The sequence below is a fragment of the Sphaeramia orbicularis genome, chromosome 22 (genome assembly GCF_902148855.1).
Source record: "Sphaeramia orbicularis chromosome 22, fSphaOr1.1, whole genome shotgun sequence".
NCBI lineage: Eukaryota > Metazoa > Chordata > Actinopteri > Kurtiformes > Apogonidae > Sphaeramia > Sphaeramia orbicularis.
The window spans coordinates 54538273-54553657 of record NC_043978.1 but is presented as its reverse complement, the minus strand read 5'-3'; the positions used below and the strand labels follow the sequence as shown (position 1 = coordinate 54553657).

Genomic DNA, 15385 nt, shown 5'->3' with positions numbered 1-15385 from the left:
TAACGAATTAGATTTTTCCAATTAAATTCTCTCCATTTAGGTGACTGTGATGTTGATTGGTGTGTTTCACCATCTTTGGTTCTGATTACAAGAGGCATCCACTGTGACATCTTTTCAGTCACATAATGCTTCTGTAGTGTCACAATAAGGTTCATAATATTTTTTTTCCATCTGTAGTATCATTCATTTTTCATTCTGTCTGTCTGTCTGTGTGTAAGATAACTCAAAAAGTTATGGACGGATTTGGATGAAAAATTTCAGCAAATGTTGATACTGGCACAAGGAACAAATGATTACATTTGGTGGTGATCGGGGGTGGGGGGGGCACTGATCTGCCTTGGTGGATGTCTGCGCTCTCTTTTCTAGAAAAGCATTTGGAGAGCGCAGACCTCCACCAAGGCAGATCGTTATCCTCACTCTCACTGCTCTAGTCATTCATTGAGCACTAGTCCCTCATGTCAGATAGCCTATTCACACATCCACAATAGATTTATGGTTCAAATTTTGGTACACACACTTGTGTTTGGGTGATTCGTCAGTCCCTAGTGTCCCAAACCACATGTGGTCTAACAAAGAAGTATACCGTACTGTACAGTATCTAAGGCTAAACAAAAAAAAACAAAACAAAAACAAAAACAAAAAAAAAAAATGGAAATTGCAGGTTTTTGTCAAGTAACACAATATCTTATTGTCTGAGGATCCAAAACTAAGCCACTGAGAAACCTTGAGAAAACCCTGAATAGTTAAGACAGCCCTGTTATTTTTAATCTTTAAAAGGACTGTCGATGATTACGTTCAATAAAATGTTCCACTATAGGCAATAGATGTTAGAACTAAATTAAAGGCAAGACTTTACTGTAAAAAACAAAACCTTTATTTTCAGAGAATGTATTTAATCTAAATGAAACTATTAAGAGAAATACAGTATCTATTCTGATATTCAGAAAGAAATCTCATAACCATGAAATTATTATGGGATTGGTAGGTCATATACAAGGTGAGAACTGAGCTAAAAAAAACAAAAACAAAGTTCTGTATAAATACATTCACAGATGTGTTTGGAGCATTGGCAGATGTGTCTGTACATGGTGTGTTACAGTGGACAATCGGGTCCATATCCAGGTCCAAACTCACTGACCCTCTTCAACAGCGCTGCTTTCACGGCACTGATCTTCTCATCGAGCTCCGTCAGGCTGCACTCCTGAGGGTAAACCAACACCAATAGGACCCATCGATCAGGACCAGGTATAGTACATAATTTAAAATGTTTATTGTAAAAAGCAAAAGAAATCAAAAAGTAACAAAAGTGAACTGACCTGAGCTTGGGATGTCTTTGGTCGCTTGTGCAGGTGACTCTGAAAACAACAGCAGCACACAAGACCTTTAATATCAGTATATATGCAGAGGCAAAGTGAGGTGAAGTTCATCTCTACTATCTTTACAACACACACAAATACAGGGAATACAAACCATACGTGCAAGAAATGTTGGGACATTTTAAAGAATAAATAAAACAAAGTAAATATTTCATTATTTAACTCACAAAAGTTAAAAAAAAAAAAAAAAAAATGGGACCAATGACCCTGTAGCTTACCGGCCAAATTCAAAGCTTTGGGAAATGTACCCAGATGCCATTTATTCTCACCCAGTTGTGTGTATTTATTCTATTACAGAAATAGCCCAAGCTGAAAGCATGGACGGTCAGGATTTATTCTTTGATAGACTTGGCTTTGTTGAAACAAGTGTCTCACACATATTATTCTGGAAACAATGTCCATACAATAATGGCTTGATTGACTTACCACAGGTCATAAATTGTAGTGAAATGTGTTGGCAATGTATATCTCAAAGTATGTAACCATCAAATAACAATGGAAGGACTTTAAGGATCTATATGCAGCAAAGGGTTCCTGAATGCCTTTGGAATGAAAATATGGTATTTCAAGACGGGTCATCTATCATGGTATTTGGGGGGAACTGTGTGGTCCAGAGGGTTAGGTGATGGACAGACATACCAGAGGCTATTATTGCATCGATCCACTTCCTATCTCTTACAATGGGGACATTTTTCAAAGTGGCACCAAATCCAGAATCAGATCCACATCCAAATAATTTCACTAACTTTTGTTGACATCATCATAAAGAAGCTGTATACTAGAGTTTGAAGTCAATCGGAATTGTAGTTTCGGAGAAGACGACGACTGAAAGTTTTGTAACAGATGACAGACGCCGCCGCATGACGACAATAAAAAGTTCTCTGGGCTTGAGACTAAAAGACACTGAAAACATCTTCCCTGGTCCACATTTCAGTTTGAGTTCAGGAAAACAGATCAAGTTGTACATATCAAAGAAATAAAAGATCATCCAAACTGTTATCAGTGAAAGGTGTAAAAGCAGCATCTGTAATGGTCTGGGGCTGCATCAGTGTCCATGTGTCTGCCCTACATATGTGTGAAGGACCCATCGATGTAAAGGCATGGATTAGAATTTTACAGCCACGAACATGTTTTTTTCCATGAAGACTGGTTATTTCATCAGGATAACAGGACTCATTCCGCACCAGGTCCCGACAGTGAAGCCTGAATCTAGCAAACAGCATGAATGAGCAAAAAATTTCAGTTGAAGAAGTACAAAAATTCAGTTCAGTTCATAAATTATTGATATAACAGTGTTATATCATGTACATGTTTCTGTCCCAACTTTTCTGACAGTGTTTGCAGGCATTATGATCTGTTTATTTCTATTAATAAAATACAATAGAGGGTCTGCACGTGACGTCAACGCTAGTGGAAGTCACCATGGTTCTGCCCACTGAGTGTCAGACAGAGGGAGATGAGTGACAGCGTTGGCTTCAATCCTGTCTAAACTGAAGAACAATACTGAATTAAAAATGGGGCAGAGCTGCTGTGAGATTGATTGTATTTTCAGGTTCTTAAAGCAGTGGGAGCTGTCGTTTTACAGACACCGAAAGACAAAGAAAAGAGAAGGAGATGGATCCACAAATCCAGGAAACCAAACCTAGATCTGTGGATCCTGTTTGGTGTCAGCTAACATTGATTGATGCTGTATTTCTGGGTCCAATCAGACCTGAAATGACCTATTGTTTTGGCTAATGTTCCTTCTTAGTGCAGCTCTTGGTTTCATGATCAGATCTTTCATGGTTTTTGTCTTCATTTTGGGATTGTGAACCTTGTGCTCCTACATGATTAGTAAACTAACTGAAACTGAGGCCAACCTAGTTTAGCCTCAGGATTTCAGTTCTGTTCAACATGTTGATGCTCATATGAACTATGTTTTCAGCTCAAAAATGTCCAATTTCAGCACAATTAATGCTACATTTTCATGTCACAAATGGCCAAGTTCTATTTGAACTGAATTGAGCTGAAAAACAAATCTTCTCTTCTTTTCGATTCCCCAGTTTTTCTTCCCAGATTCTCTCCTCCATATCACATGTTTTATTTGTACAGGTTCAATCTGGAGTATGGTGCTGATCCATCCTGCTTCTGTTCCACCAATACATACATGAAGAATGGCACACAGCACTGTTTACATCAACACTTTTACAATAAGAAGCATTTTTATACAGAAAGAACAATTCCATATTGTTCTTTCCTCTTTAGTCTGATGATAAACTATCCAATAAATAATAGTGCTCCTAGTTTTTGCACAGGGATCATTAGTGTAAACGCTGACATGGCTGCAGAGCATCAGTATGATGGGATCCACAACAACCATGTCACATCCGTCCACTGACACATTTAGTGTTTTTGTGTCAGCTGGGATTGTTTTAGATCCACAATACCAACATTTATGAAGAAGAGCACAATTAGCAATAGGAAGTCTAGAAGTTTATTCCTAATAAAGTACTGGTACTGACCGGAGCATCATGGGTAATGTCACGTCCGTCCACCAGCAAAAGTTTTCACATACACGTGCTATTCCAAATCCAATATTTATGAAAATAGAGCTTCCACTGTCAAAGAATATCAGTAGTCTGTGCACTAATGGATTAGCATTATTTCAATACAGTTCTATGCATTTCTTATAACTTTTTTTTTTTTTTTTTTTTTAAACAAAAATGGCCACTCATTTGACCCCCTAAGTAAATTTCAGCCATGTGGTCAAATTGAAGAGGTTTGAAAACTTTGTGCTAGCACTGTACAGTGGATGGAGGAAAGAAATTAGGGGGAAAAAAGGGTAAATCCATAGAGCCTTTGTTTGCATGTCACTGTATAATTCATTAAGTTGCAGTTTCGTGTAAAAATGTTCTTGGTATTGTGGCTCAACTGTGTACAGCTCTTCAGCACACACAAAACTACAGAAATTGGGGGAAAAAAGTGGTACTCCGAACATAAAAGACCCCATCAGTTTATTCAAAGACACTCGACATCTCTTGCTCTGCTCATACAAACATGTAGTGAGTCAAAAGCAGATGGAGAGCAGCGTACTCACAGAAGCAGCATGCTGCGCTGAGAAATACCAGTGAAGAGACATGCAGCATCTCAAGCACACTTACTCAGATAAGTAAACACACGCTGGACAGACTCCTTCAGGATAGAAAATTAGAATCTGTGTGACTCTGCTCAAGTCTTTTGGATTGAATATGAAGTCCAATAAATTGCCTACTACCGTCTTTTGAGTCTGCAAAAAACCAAGGTGTGATGTCTGTAAGTCATCATTTCTCAAGTGAGCTGTGTGCGGTGACCAAAGCACGGCAGCCTATCAAAGCAAACACACTTCATTTCTGATTCAAATCAACTTAAGTTTATGACAAGGGGGAAGCCACGATAAAGTATAAAAGGATTTCATGGGAAACTCCATTAGAGTCACCCACTCTCAAGCAAATACATTTCACCTGACATTCTTTTACTTACTGCTAAAACAACATTCTATGGACAATAAAGTGAAATGCTTGTGACAGCTGGACCTGCAGCTACACAGATACAGGATTTGTATAGCATTAGTTTATGAAAGTTGGCCGAAAAGCAAATTTGTAAAATTAAAAAAAAAAAAAAAAACCTTCATTTTCAAAGGGTTGTATCTCCTAAACTATTACAGGCATGACATTAAAATTTTGGATGTGTTCGTTTATCTGGTAGGTGAACAAGTGTGAATTTTTTTCAGAATTTTCTGAGGGGGTCATGCGGGGACCATTGGTTAAATTGCCATGGAAGGACCCAGAAGTTAGAAAAGCAAAAGGATGCTCCACAAATGTTTCTGGGAAGTGCCGACAAGCTTCTGACACCTCTTGATCAAAATCTGCCCGTTCTTCAGATGCAAAAGCCTCAAGCTCAGTGATGTTTGATGGCTTCTGTGCTACTGTCGTCTTTAAATCCCACCAAACATTTACAACTAATTTTAAATCTGGTGACTGAGAAGGCCGCTCCAGGATGGTCCAGGATCTTTCTCTCAACCAAGCTTTGGTTCTGGAGCTGTGTTTGGGATCATTGTCTTGCTGGGAAGTCCAATGATCACCAAGGTACACTTTGTCAACAGAAGGTATCATACTCCTTTTAAATGGCCTGGTATTTCTGGGAATCTATGATGCCAGGCAAACAATTAAGATTTCCAGTTCCTGACGCAGAAAAACAGCCCTACATCATCAATGACCCACCTCCATGCTTGACAGCAGGGATGGTATTCTTCTGGTCGTAAGCCTGGCCTTTCACGTATCAGACATACCACTGGTCCATATATCCAAACAGTTCCAGTTTGGTTGCAACTTTCCATAGAACTGTCTCCCAAAACTCTGTAGACTTATCCAAATTCCTCTTGGCACATTCTAGTCAACTTTTGATGTTCCTTGTGATAATGTTTGGAGTGTGTCTTGGAGTCTGGCCATGGAGTCCTCCTTTGTCTTAAAGTTGCCACTGAAAAACTTGTCCCAGCCTTCATCAGGTCATCCTGTAGGTGTCTTCAGTAGTAGTACAGTAGTTGTCTTGACTAAGTTGCTAAGGGCCATTGCTGGAGTTTTGGGCTTTCTTCCACAGACAGGCAGGTTTGCAGCCGTTCCCTCAGTTTTAAATTTCTTTATAATGCTCCCAATAGTGTCTCTTGGAATGTTACATTTTTGGGAAATTTTCTTATACCCAAGGTCCTTCAGGTGTGATGACATTATCTCCTCTAGGAATTCCTTTGTCTTTCCCATGATTACAAATCACCTTCAATATGTTCATGGGTGGGATTTATATATGCATCACAGATTAAGTAAATGAAGGATCACTACAGAGTTCCCAAAGGCTTAATTATATTTCAACTTTACTGTAGGCCATAGAAAATGTCAGAAAGCTCTAAAAACAAGAATATTATATAGGGATTGAATAACTGTGATATGGCTATCTTAATATATACTTTTACACACAAACACTACATCGTGCATTTCCTGAGTTGATTTTATGTATCACTCAACCCATAAAGAAGTCATCCAAAGCTAAATCTTACTCTTAGAGAAAAACTTTGATTGATATTTCCTTAAAATCTATAGGGATTGAATATTTCTGACTGCAATTGTATGCTACCATCAAACGTGGTCATTTCAGCAGGACAATACCAGGCCTCAGTCTACACTAGTTCTAACAGATAGGCTTGTGCACACAGAAACAATAGACAAACACTGCACACACAAAGGTTTAACAGTTAATATCCTCAATTTACAAATTATTAAAAAGTGTAATAGAAACGGAAGGTGATGTAAGACAGTGGGAAACATGATTCTACCAAACGTTTTACTGTGCTGCAGGCATTGAAATCTATTTATTTCTACCTATGAAATATGTAATATGTTGGCCTGTGAAAGTGTTAATCTCTTCCTTGTGTATTTATAAATTAAAGGTTAGAAAGAAACTACAAATCACAGATTGTAGTTTTCATTCTATTTAAGAAAATCCATAAATATGTCCAGTCCAGCCTTCTCTTGAATTGGGGGATTGTCAAGACATGTTACAAACTTCTTGAATACTGCAAAAACATGACATTTTTATACCCGTGTGCATGTTTTTTTTAAGATTACTTATTGGCAATTTGGCTTTCATGTACTGTAGTTCCAGAAAATTTTCAGACCACCTCAGTTGTTCCATGCTATCGACTGTAAGATACTGTCCAGACACAACCTAGACACCAGTTGTTTATAGTGAACAGACCGGTCTGTCTTTATGATAAAACTTTAACAAGCAAATCAGATTAGAATAAAAATCAGGATACATGGAAAAAATTGCTCAAGACATAAATTACTACTTTTTGCGAGAGTAGGGTGGCAATATGAGGAAAAAAAAACCCTGCCCAATCTGAGCTGAGTATGGAAATTTAATGTTCACTGCTAAACACCCCCACAGGCCTGTAAGAGCTGGAGAGAGCTACTCTGAATGTGCTATTCTTTCTTTGCTAGCATGGCTCCAATCAGATTAGCTAATGCGGCAAAAACCATTTCTACAACCCAGTCATCATCTTCCCAGCTACTCACATTTCCACTGCATTTGTAAGAGGACGTTTGTGACTCTCTACATGAAGCTATTTTTTTGTGTTAGTGCAAATGAAGGACTTTATGAAAATACCTGAAAATGAAAATACTTTATGACTGGCAGCTCCTAGCCTCATAGCTGCATCTTCACCCAGATCATCCGTAATATAATATCTCAACCATCTATGATAATGTACTGTAGTACAACCGTGTAACTGAATCAGAAAATATGACTCTAAGTTGGTGTTTGAGGTTGGCATTTTTAATCCGGGACTACTTTTTCTGATTTATTTATTTTAACATGGTCAACGTGGTAAAAACACAAAAAACAAAAACATACATGTTGCCTTATTCTACAACTAGCAACCCTGAGGAATCACATCACCCCTTCAACCATATCGATCTGATGCTGTGACACCCTTACCTTATTTCTAGACTAGTCTTGGTCTCAACTGTTGTGTTTTTTTTAAGAAGCTGAAATCAGTTTATAAAAAAAAAAAAAAAAAAACAGGCCTGTGAAAATTACTACCTAATCACTACTTACGCACTTTTGTAGATTTGGCGCTATATAAATAAAATTTTGATTTGATATCTGCCTAGTTCACTATTATGGCATTTTTTGCCAGAGAATCTGATTTATTTTTAAATTGTACCTTGGATGACTATTTCACTAGTGGTCTTTGCATGTAATATGCATTCAGTTTTTTACAACAGAAGGTAAACAGACGTATCTGTAGATATCCTATCTGTAAGACAACTCAAACATCTTTATCATGACAGTTCTACGAACATTACAGTGCATTTAAGATAGAAAGCATTATTGTCAATTAAGATGAGATTATTTGGACACATGATGTAGTTTGACAGGCACACCACTCACTGTGGACTGGAAGTATTCAGGTGAGAGACCCTCCAGTTCTAGGATGCGATCCTCCAGCTTCTTTAATCTGTGGTACACACTCAGAGGAACTGGACCCACTATGAAATTTTAAAAAGACAAGAGGATTTCATATAAGTATAATGTGTGTATACAGTTACTTGAAAATTAACATCTGGCTTAGGGTGCCAACTAATAATAATTTTAATTGCTGATTAATATGTTGATTATTTGTTTGATCCATAAATTGTCTGAAATGGTGAAAAACTAGAACCAGAAAATAAAATATTCCATTATCTTGAATTAGAAAATTTTTACTTTAAAAAACACAAAAAGATGCAAACCGATTATAGTTTTAGATTAATTTATCTAATTATCGCAGCTCTAAATATATATAAATGTTACATACAATGGATGTTTACTTCAAACAGACACATAAAATCTTATAAAATAATGATCCATTCAAGAGTGTAAACCAGGGGTCTCAAACATGTGTCCCGGGGGCCAAATGCGTCCCGCCAAAGGTTCCAATCCGGCCCATGGGATGAATTTGCAAAGTGCAAAAAATTCCACAGTCAAGGCTGTGGAACTCATTTTAGTTCAGGTTCCACAAACAAACTACTATGATCTCAAGTAAAATAATAACAGCAGAATAATCTACCAAAAATAATGACTCCATATTTTCTCCTCAGTTTGATGTGGAAAAAAATATTACACCATGCCTATAAATAACAACAACTTCAAACTTTTGTCTTTGTTTTAGTGCAAAAAATAACATTAAATTATGAAAACACTTACATTTACAAACTATCCTGTAACAATAAAATGTGAGTAACCTGAACAAATATGAACAACCTGAAATGTCTAAAGAAAATTAAGCACAATTTTAACATTTCCTGCATGTTCCTCAGTGTTTAGTGTCTTTGTAGATCTGATCCATAACGCACATGTAGAAATGATAAGTTGAGGCAGAATATTGTTAAAATTGCACTTATTTTTCTTTAGAAATTTCCTTTTTTTTAGGTTATTCACATCTTTTTTGTTTGGACAGTTTATAAAAGTAAGTATTTTCGTAATTTAATGTTTTGGTTTTTTTTTTTTTACACTAAAACAAAGACAAAAATTTGGAGTTGCCATTATTTATAGATTATTCTGTTATCATTTTACTGGTTCCGGCTCACTTGAGATCAAATCGGGCTGAATGTGGCACCTGAAACAAAATGAGTTTGAGAGCCCTGGTGCAAACAATGCTTATAACAATTACTGGAATTTAAAGTTGTTCCAAACTGTCTCTGTGTATACATAACTGACCAGCTGGGAGTTTGAGGTGAGTCTCAATATTGTGAAGTCGTTCTTCTATGGCCGAGTTCCCGCAGTCTCTGGTCACCGGACCCTTGTTCTGCTCTCCTGCCTCTAACTGACCACCACTGCCGCCGCTGCGAGTCTGGGGCCCATATGTGTTCACCACCCGAGTAACTGGCCACCCACGCAAGACCAGCATGTAAACGCAAACCATGATGCCAGAGAAAATCAAATGAGTGGTTTAAGCAATCACACAAAACATTTATGTCATTTGATTTGCATTAACTTCAGTGTTTGTGTAGTGTAAATCTTTCAGCGCTCTATTTAAATAATATCTGGTAACATAAAGGTTTTGTCATGATATGAAACAAATTAAATTAAAAGCCCAATGTGTAAGATTCAGGAGGATTTAATTCCACACAACAACCACTGACAATAGTATTCATTAATGTCTAATCACACAAACATCTGAATTGTGTTTTCATTATTTTAGAATTAGCTGTTAAAATGTATACCAACACAGTTCACCGAGTCTGCCATATTTCTACAGTTGCTGAGAACAGACATCCTCCCTTTCCTATTTTTCCTCACTTTATAGCAGGTGGCATTCAGCTTCACGATGTATTACTAACAGCTAATAAGTCTGAGTATGGACCAGAATTAATATAAGTAGTAATGTGATTAATTTATAAGGGAGCATTCTGTTGGTGGCAATCTATAACTTCATCACTACATGTCGCTGTATATCATACATTGAGTCTTTAAATAATTTAAGCCAAATAAAAAAAGACATTTCATAAATGCATTTTTTTAATCTGTTTCTTTTCCAAGATGATGCATAATATAAAAGATTACAGACACAATTGTGAAAATAAAATTGTTAAATACCACTTTGACATTTGCAGCAAATATTCATTTTCTTACCTTTAACGTGGCTTTTAAAACCGGGATATGGAGTGAACACAGCATCAGTTCTGGCACAGCTGTTTTCTAAAGAGGAGACATTTTGATTTGTAATCAGACTGATGTAAAAGTGCAATTAAATGTGTTTATAAAAAATTTTATCTATGTCACTTACAATTATTGCCATTAAGCTGGCCTAATTTCTGACTGGTTTCTCAAATAGCCTTGGAATTACAAAAAAGGCCCTCTGTCTCGTGTTTTTCTGGACTAAGCTGGTTGTATTTTGAGGCAGAGTGTGTTAGCTACTTCAGCCCCACTCTTGGAGCAGTTCAGCCTGACCTCTCGCCTGTGGAAATCAGCTCTCTCCCAAACATTGGCAATCTGTGTGCAGGCTCCCCTCTCCACCCAACCCCCCACCAACCCCTGTCTCTCTCCCCCATTCTCACCCTGATTGCAGTCGATCACGTTGCAAAACTCTCGCACATTGTTTTCATTGATCTCCATCTGCTTGCGTTCCATAAATGCAGATATTCTCCGCTCAATCTAGGGGGTTACAATGAAGACACAACAAAGATAATAAGATGTAATGCACTGATGAGCTGCTGATAGGTGTCGAGGATGCAACTGTGTGTTTTTTGCCTCCTTCATGTTAATGATCTGGGATAAACAGCATGCAGCAATTTACATTACATGGAGTGAGAAACAATTTTTTTTTTTACAGGTGGCCAAAAAAGTTGAATCGCTTGCCATCATTACATGAGAGAATATGAATACTGTTTGCTTGGCTACCAAAATAAATGCACAACAGAATAGGGCCTCTTGTCCTTCATCCACATGCAATCTCAGAATAATGAGCATCCACTTCATAATCCATCAAGGACCTGGCCCTCTCTCAAAGCCCTCCACCAATGTGGTCTGTTCTACCCAACCACAGCTCTAAAAAAACCCTTATTCTGTGTTGAACTTGGCTTATCAGATCTCCCATCAAGCATTCGCTTCATTGCAGCTCATCATGTTCACATCCTCAGGAGCAAGTACTAATGATTATTCATTTGCTTGACATAAAAGTAAAGAGGGCTCTAAAGATGGCACTGCCTAAAACAGCTGACAGATTTACTGACAGAGACCAAACCTCTGACTTCCCAGCTCTGATCTGCACCATGATGTCATCAGCTGCTGCCGCTGTTGTCGTCTTGCTTTCTCCAGCCTCTGAGTCATGACGACAGTGTTCAGGCGGGGCAGCTGTCTGCTCTTTAAGGGAAAATGAGGCAACTGCATCTTCTGGCATGTTGTCCTTTGCAGATGACACATTTCTGTCAGCATCCACCAATGTCTTTAGGCTTTCTGAAACAGCCTAAACAAAAGAAAAATTTAGTTGAACAAAAATTAGTTCTTCATTCTCACCAGGGGTGGGTATCATTCAAAACCTTTTGATACCAGACCTAATATAGATAAAAGTTTCCAAATAATACTTTTCTATATAATGTTACATTTTAAAAGAAGTAAATTACATTACAGCGCACATTTTTAGTTTTAGTCATTTTCCTTTGAATGCACTCAAAGCAGTACTGTAACATAAAAAAATTTAAATTGAAGTTGGTCCAAAAAATAATATTTGCTGAGATATAATTTACACTGCTTTTAAACATTTATATACTTAGTGCCATTAAAAATGCACAGGTCAGAATAATATGTATATTTGGAGATATATTAAATTAACTCGCTTGGCGTTACCTTCATATTAAAGAGGGACACATTGGTCATTATAGAATGAATTGTGGACAAATTGTGATCAACTTAACATGTTTATTCAGTACACTGAGTACAGGTACTCAGAAATTGAAAGTGTCATCATTCAATATCGGCTGGCTTCCAAACAAGCAGTGCAGCGATGACCCACGGAACTGACAAGTCTCATGATCCTGTCCTGAGGGATCCAATCTGATCTGGCACCAAACTGGCACTCAGGAGACTGATTACTGTGATGACAGCGCAGATGGTGAGCAACTTCACCACGGCTCAGACCTGCTCGTAGCATGCCAAAACATTTCAACACTTTCTTTGCTGCCATTATATAGGCTATTGACCACACCTAAAGTTACCAGTCAAGCATGACTCTGTACAAGAGATCTGACTCAATATCCAACATTAAGGGATTAGTCCAAATGCTGACGTCACGTGCATCGGGAATGAAAAAAAATACAGCTGTTAAAGGTGTTATTCACCTCGTGAGCAACATATACAAAATAGACACCTGAGGAAATCATTTTCTGGAAATTACACCATGTGTTTGGACCATGCATTTTTAATGGTATTAAGTATACGTATATGTATATGTATGTATGTATGTGTGTGTGTGTGTGTGTGTGTGTGTGTGTGTGTGTCACAATTTCATTTTGATGTTTGTTTTTATTTACTTTGAAACAAATTGTTTCAATAGGTTATAGGTCAATCTGATGTTTTTACTAGGGCTGTCAAAAAACGTGGATTAATCCATCATCATGATTAATCCGATTAAAAATTGTAACATAATTAACTCATCTGCAGTGCAGAATGACCCCGAATGTCTCTGGTAACACATTTCAGGCAGTTTGTCCAAGTAGAGTTACGGTCACGCATGTGCAAATGGCAGTTGATCTGGTAGTGACAGGCGGCAAAACCAACCGATAAAGATGGAAGATGTTAAACAGCATGTTGGCCCTCTCAATGGGAAATTTGAGTACAAAAAAAAAAAACCCAAGACAGAACAGCTGTTTCAAGTCATTTTGTTTCAAGTCGTTTTGTTTCAAGTTGTTTTGTTGAAACTGTTAAAGGTGTTTAATAAACATGTTAAGTGCAAACATATTCCCCTATTTCTTGAGTCTGTTTGCTCATGCAAAATGTAACGCAATTAAGATAAATAAAAAGTGAATGATATTTAATGATTACTCAAAATTTATCCACAGCAACCCTGTGATTTATCTGACTACAGTTTTTAACTGTTTGACAGCACTAGTTTTTACATAATTTTCCAGCTTTTGTGTTGTTTTTATCTTGTTGTGTTTTTTATTTTCCAAATCATTTAAAACCACACATGACCATCTAGTTTGTGATGTGAAAGTAACGCATACTATTTATTATGACTTGAAGTTGTTTGTTAATATAATGTCGGTAATAAACATTTACAACGGCTGTTTATACATGCCACATGCACAGAATTATTCCACTGATATTGAAATTTTGTATCAAATAGCAACATATTTTTCAATCATCCATATTATCCAAGCCATAAAATGCAGACACCTAGCCCTATTCAAACCCCAGATAGTAAAAAATGTTCAAAAAATGTGCATTTTAAATAAAGATATACTGGTTACTATCCACTGATGACTGTAACCTCTTAATTCATACCATCAAATCAGGTACAGAATATACTCCAAACTGGCAATATGCCATATATAGTATCATTACCTGTAATTTAGTGATGTGTTGCTGTAAACAGCTGTACACATGACCCACTGAAGGTGACGGAAGATCCACAGCATCCAACTGAACTTGTATTCTCAAAGAAGCACCACCTACTTTTAGCTGTAATTTACAAAGAAAAACAAATGAAGTGAGGTGACGGTGTGTATAATTACTGTGTCTTTAACTCTTGTGAGCAGGCAGTATGAAATTTAATGCACTAATCATCAGATCAGTTTCTTCCAATATTTGTCAATTGCTGATTGTTGTTTGATCTATTTTCCTTTTTAAATCATGGGAACAGTTCATACTAAACTCTGACTTTTGTGGAAGCCACTTACTCCTGATTTGTGTGCATTTAATGCTGTGCACACATTTCCTTGGTCTGATTGAAGTAAATGAAGAAGAAATAAAAAAAAGAAGAGGACTCAAAGAAGAAATAAACAGCAACTGGCAATTAAGTCAAAAGTGACCTATGACTTTTGCATGAAATTTTCTGTGACAACAGCGTTTAAGTGCAAAAACATGTCATACATGTTAACAGTGTAGAAAAGCAGTACACAGAGACACGCAGGCAAAAGCATCAGTGATGACTTTGCTGTGTGGTTTATTCCTGCTTTCAGATTAATGAAACGGGAATAGAGAGGCCAAAGAACCCTTCTTTGATGAAAACAGTGGGATGCTTAGCACATTAAATTCAAACATCTTAAAATAATAGGAACTATTCCTGCGTGATAATCTTGGTGATGATGAAACCAATTAGACTTTGAGTCGCTTAATGAAAGACAGATGCTACCCGTGTCTAGACAGTACAAACTATCTTTTCAGAAACACAAATGCAGCTACACAGTGAATATTTGCCTGGAAAGCTGCACCTAACCTTTGGGTAACACGAAATTAACTAGAACCAGCTGAAGACCTATGCTAAAGCGACATGCTAAAAACATTAGCATGAGCGTCACCAAGCTAACGGTAACGACTAAAAGAACGGCTTTCCGGGACAATGCAGCTTAAATAATGTAAACCAACCTCTTCGCCGAAGTCTGCTAACAGCTTCAGTATCACACACATGCAGTCCTTGTAGCTGGACATTTTGCTGAGCTCATTAGAGGGAGCAGGACTTCCACTCGGCTTCAGTGTTTCCGCCATTGTAGTAGATGACGGTAATCACGCTGCGCGCTGATTGGCCTAAATGCAGCGTGCGCGTCCATGAAAACATGCGCGTACACATGGCTTTCAGTGTAAGTAGTGCTGAAACTATTCAGATCATCCCACAATTAAAACTTTAATAAAGACCTGTAATTTTACATACTTTGCACAGTTTATTATTATTTGCTGAAGATCTTCATTTTTGTAAAACTTGCAAAGGATAAACTATATTAAAAAAAAAAAAATCTTACTTT

At 37.3% G+C, this 15385-nt stretch overlaps 1 protein-coding gene across 2 annotated transcripts; it reads right to left on the bottom strand.

The window, feature by feature from the left end:
* Nucleotides 1-851: 851 nt before the first annotated feature.
* On the bottom strand, nt 852-15159 carry mbip (MAP3K12 binding inhibitory protein 1). Of its 2 annotated transcripts, none has more exons than XM_030127356.1 (9): nt 15012-15159; nt 13989-14105; nt 11671-11892; nt 10985-11081; nt 10560-10625; nt 9645-9809; nt 8337-8434; nt 1317-1355; nt 852-1201 (listed from the first exon to the last, which is right to left on the bottom strand). In XM_030127356.1, exons 1-9 carry the CDS (start codon nt 15129-15131, stop codon nt 1094-1096), a joined length of 1032 nt encoding a protein of 343 aa, XP_029983216.1. In that variant the 5' UTR covers nt 15132-15159; the 3' UTR covers nt 852-1093. The 2 variants fall into 2 exon arrangements, with proteins under 2 accessions (XP_029983216.1, XP_029983217.1); XM_030127357.1 differs by having other exon boundaries at nt 852-1206; nt 1322-1355.
* Nucleotides 15160-15385: the final 226 nt, after the last annotated feature.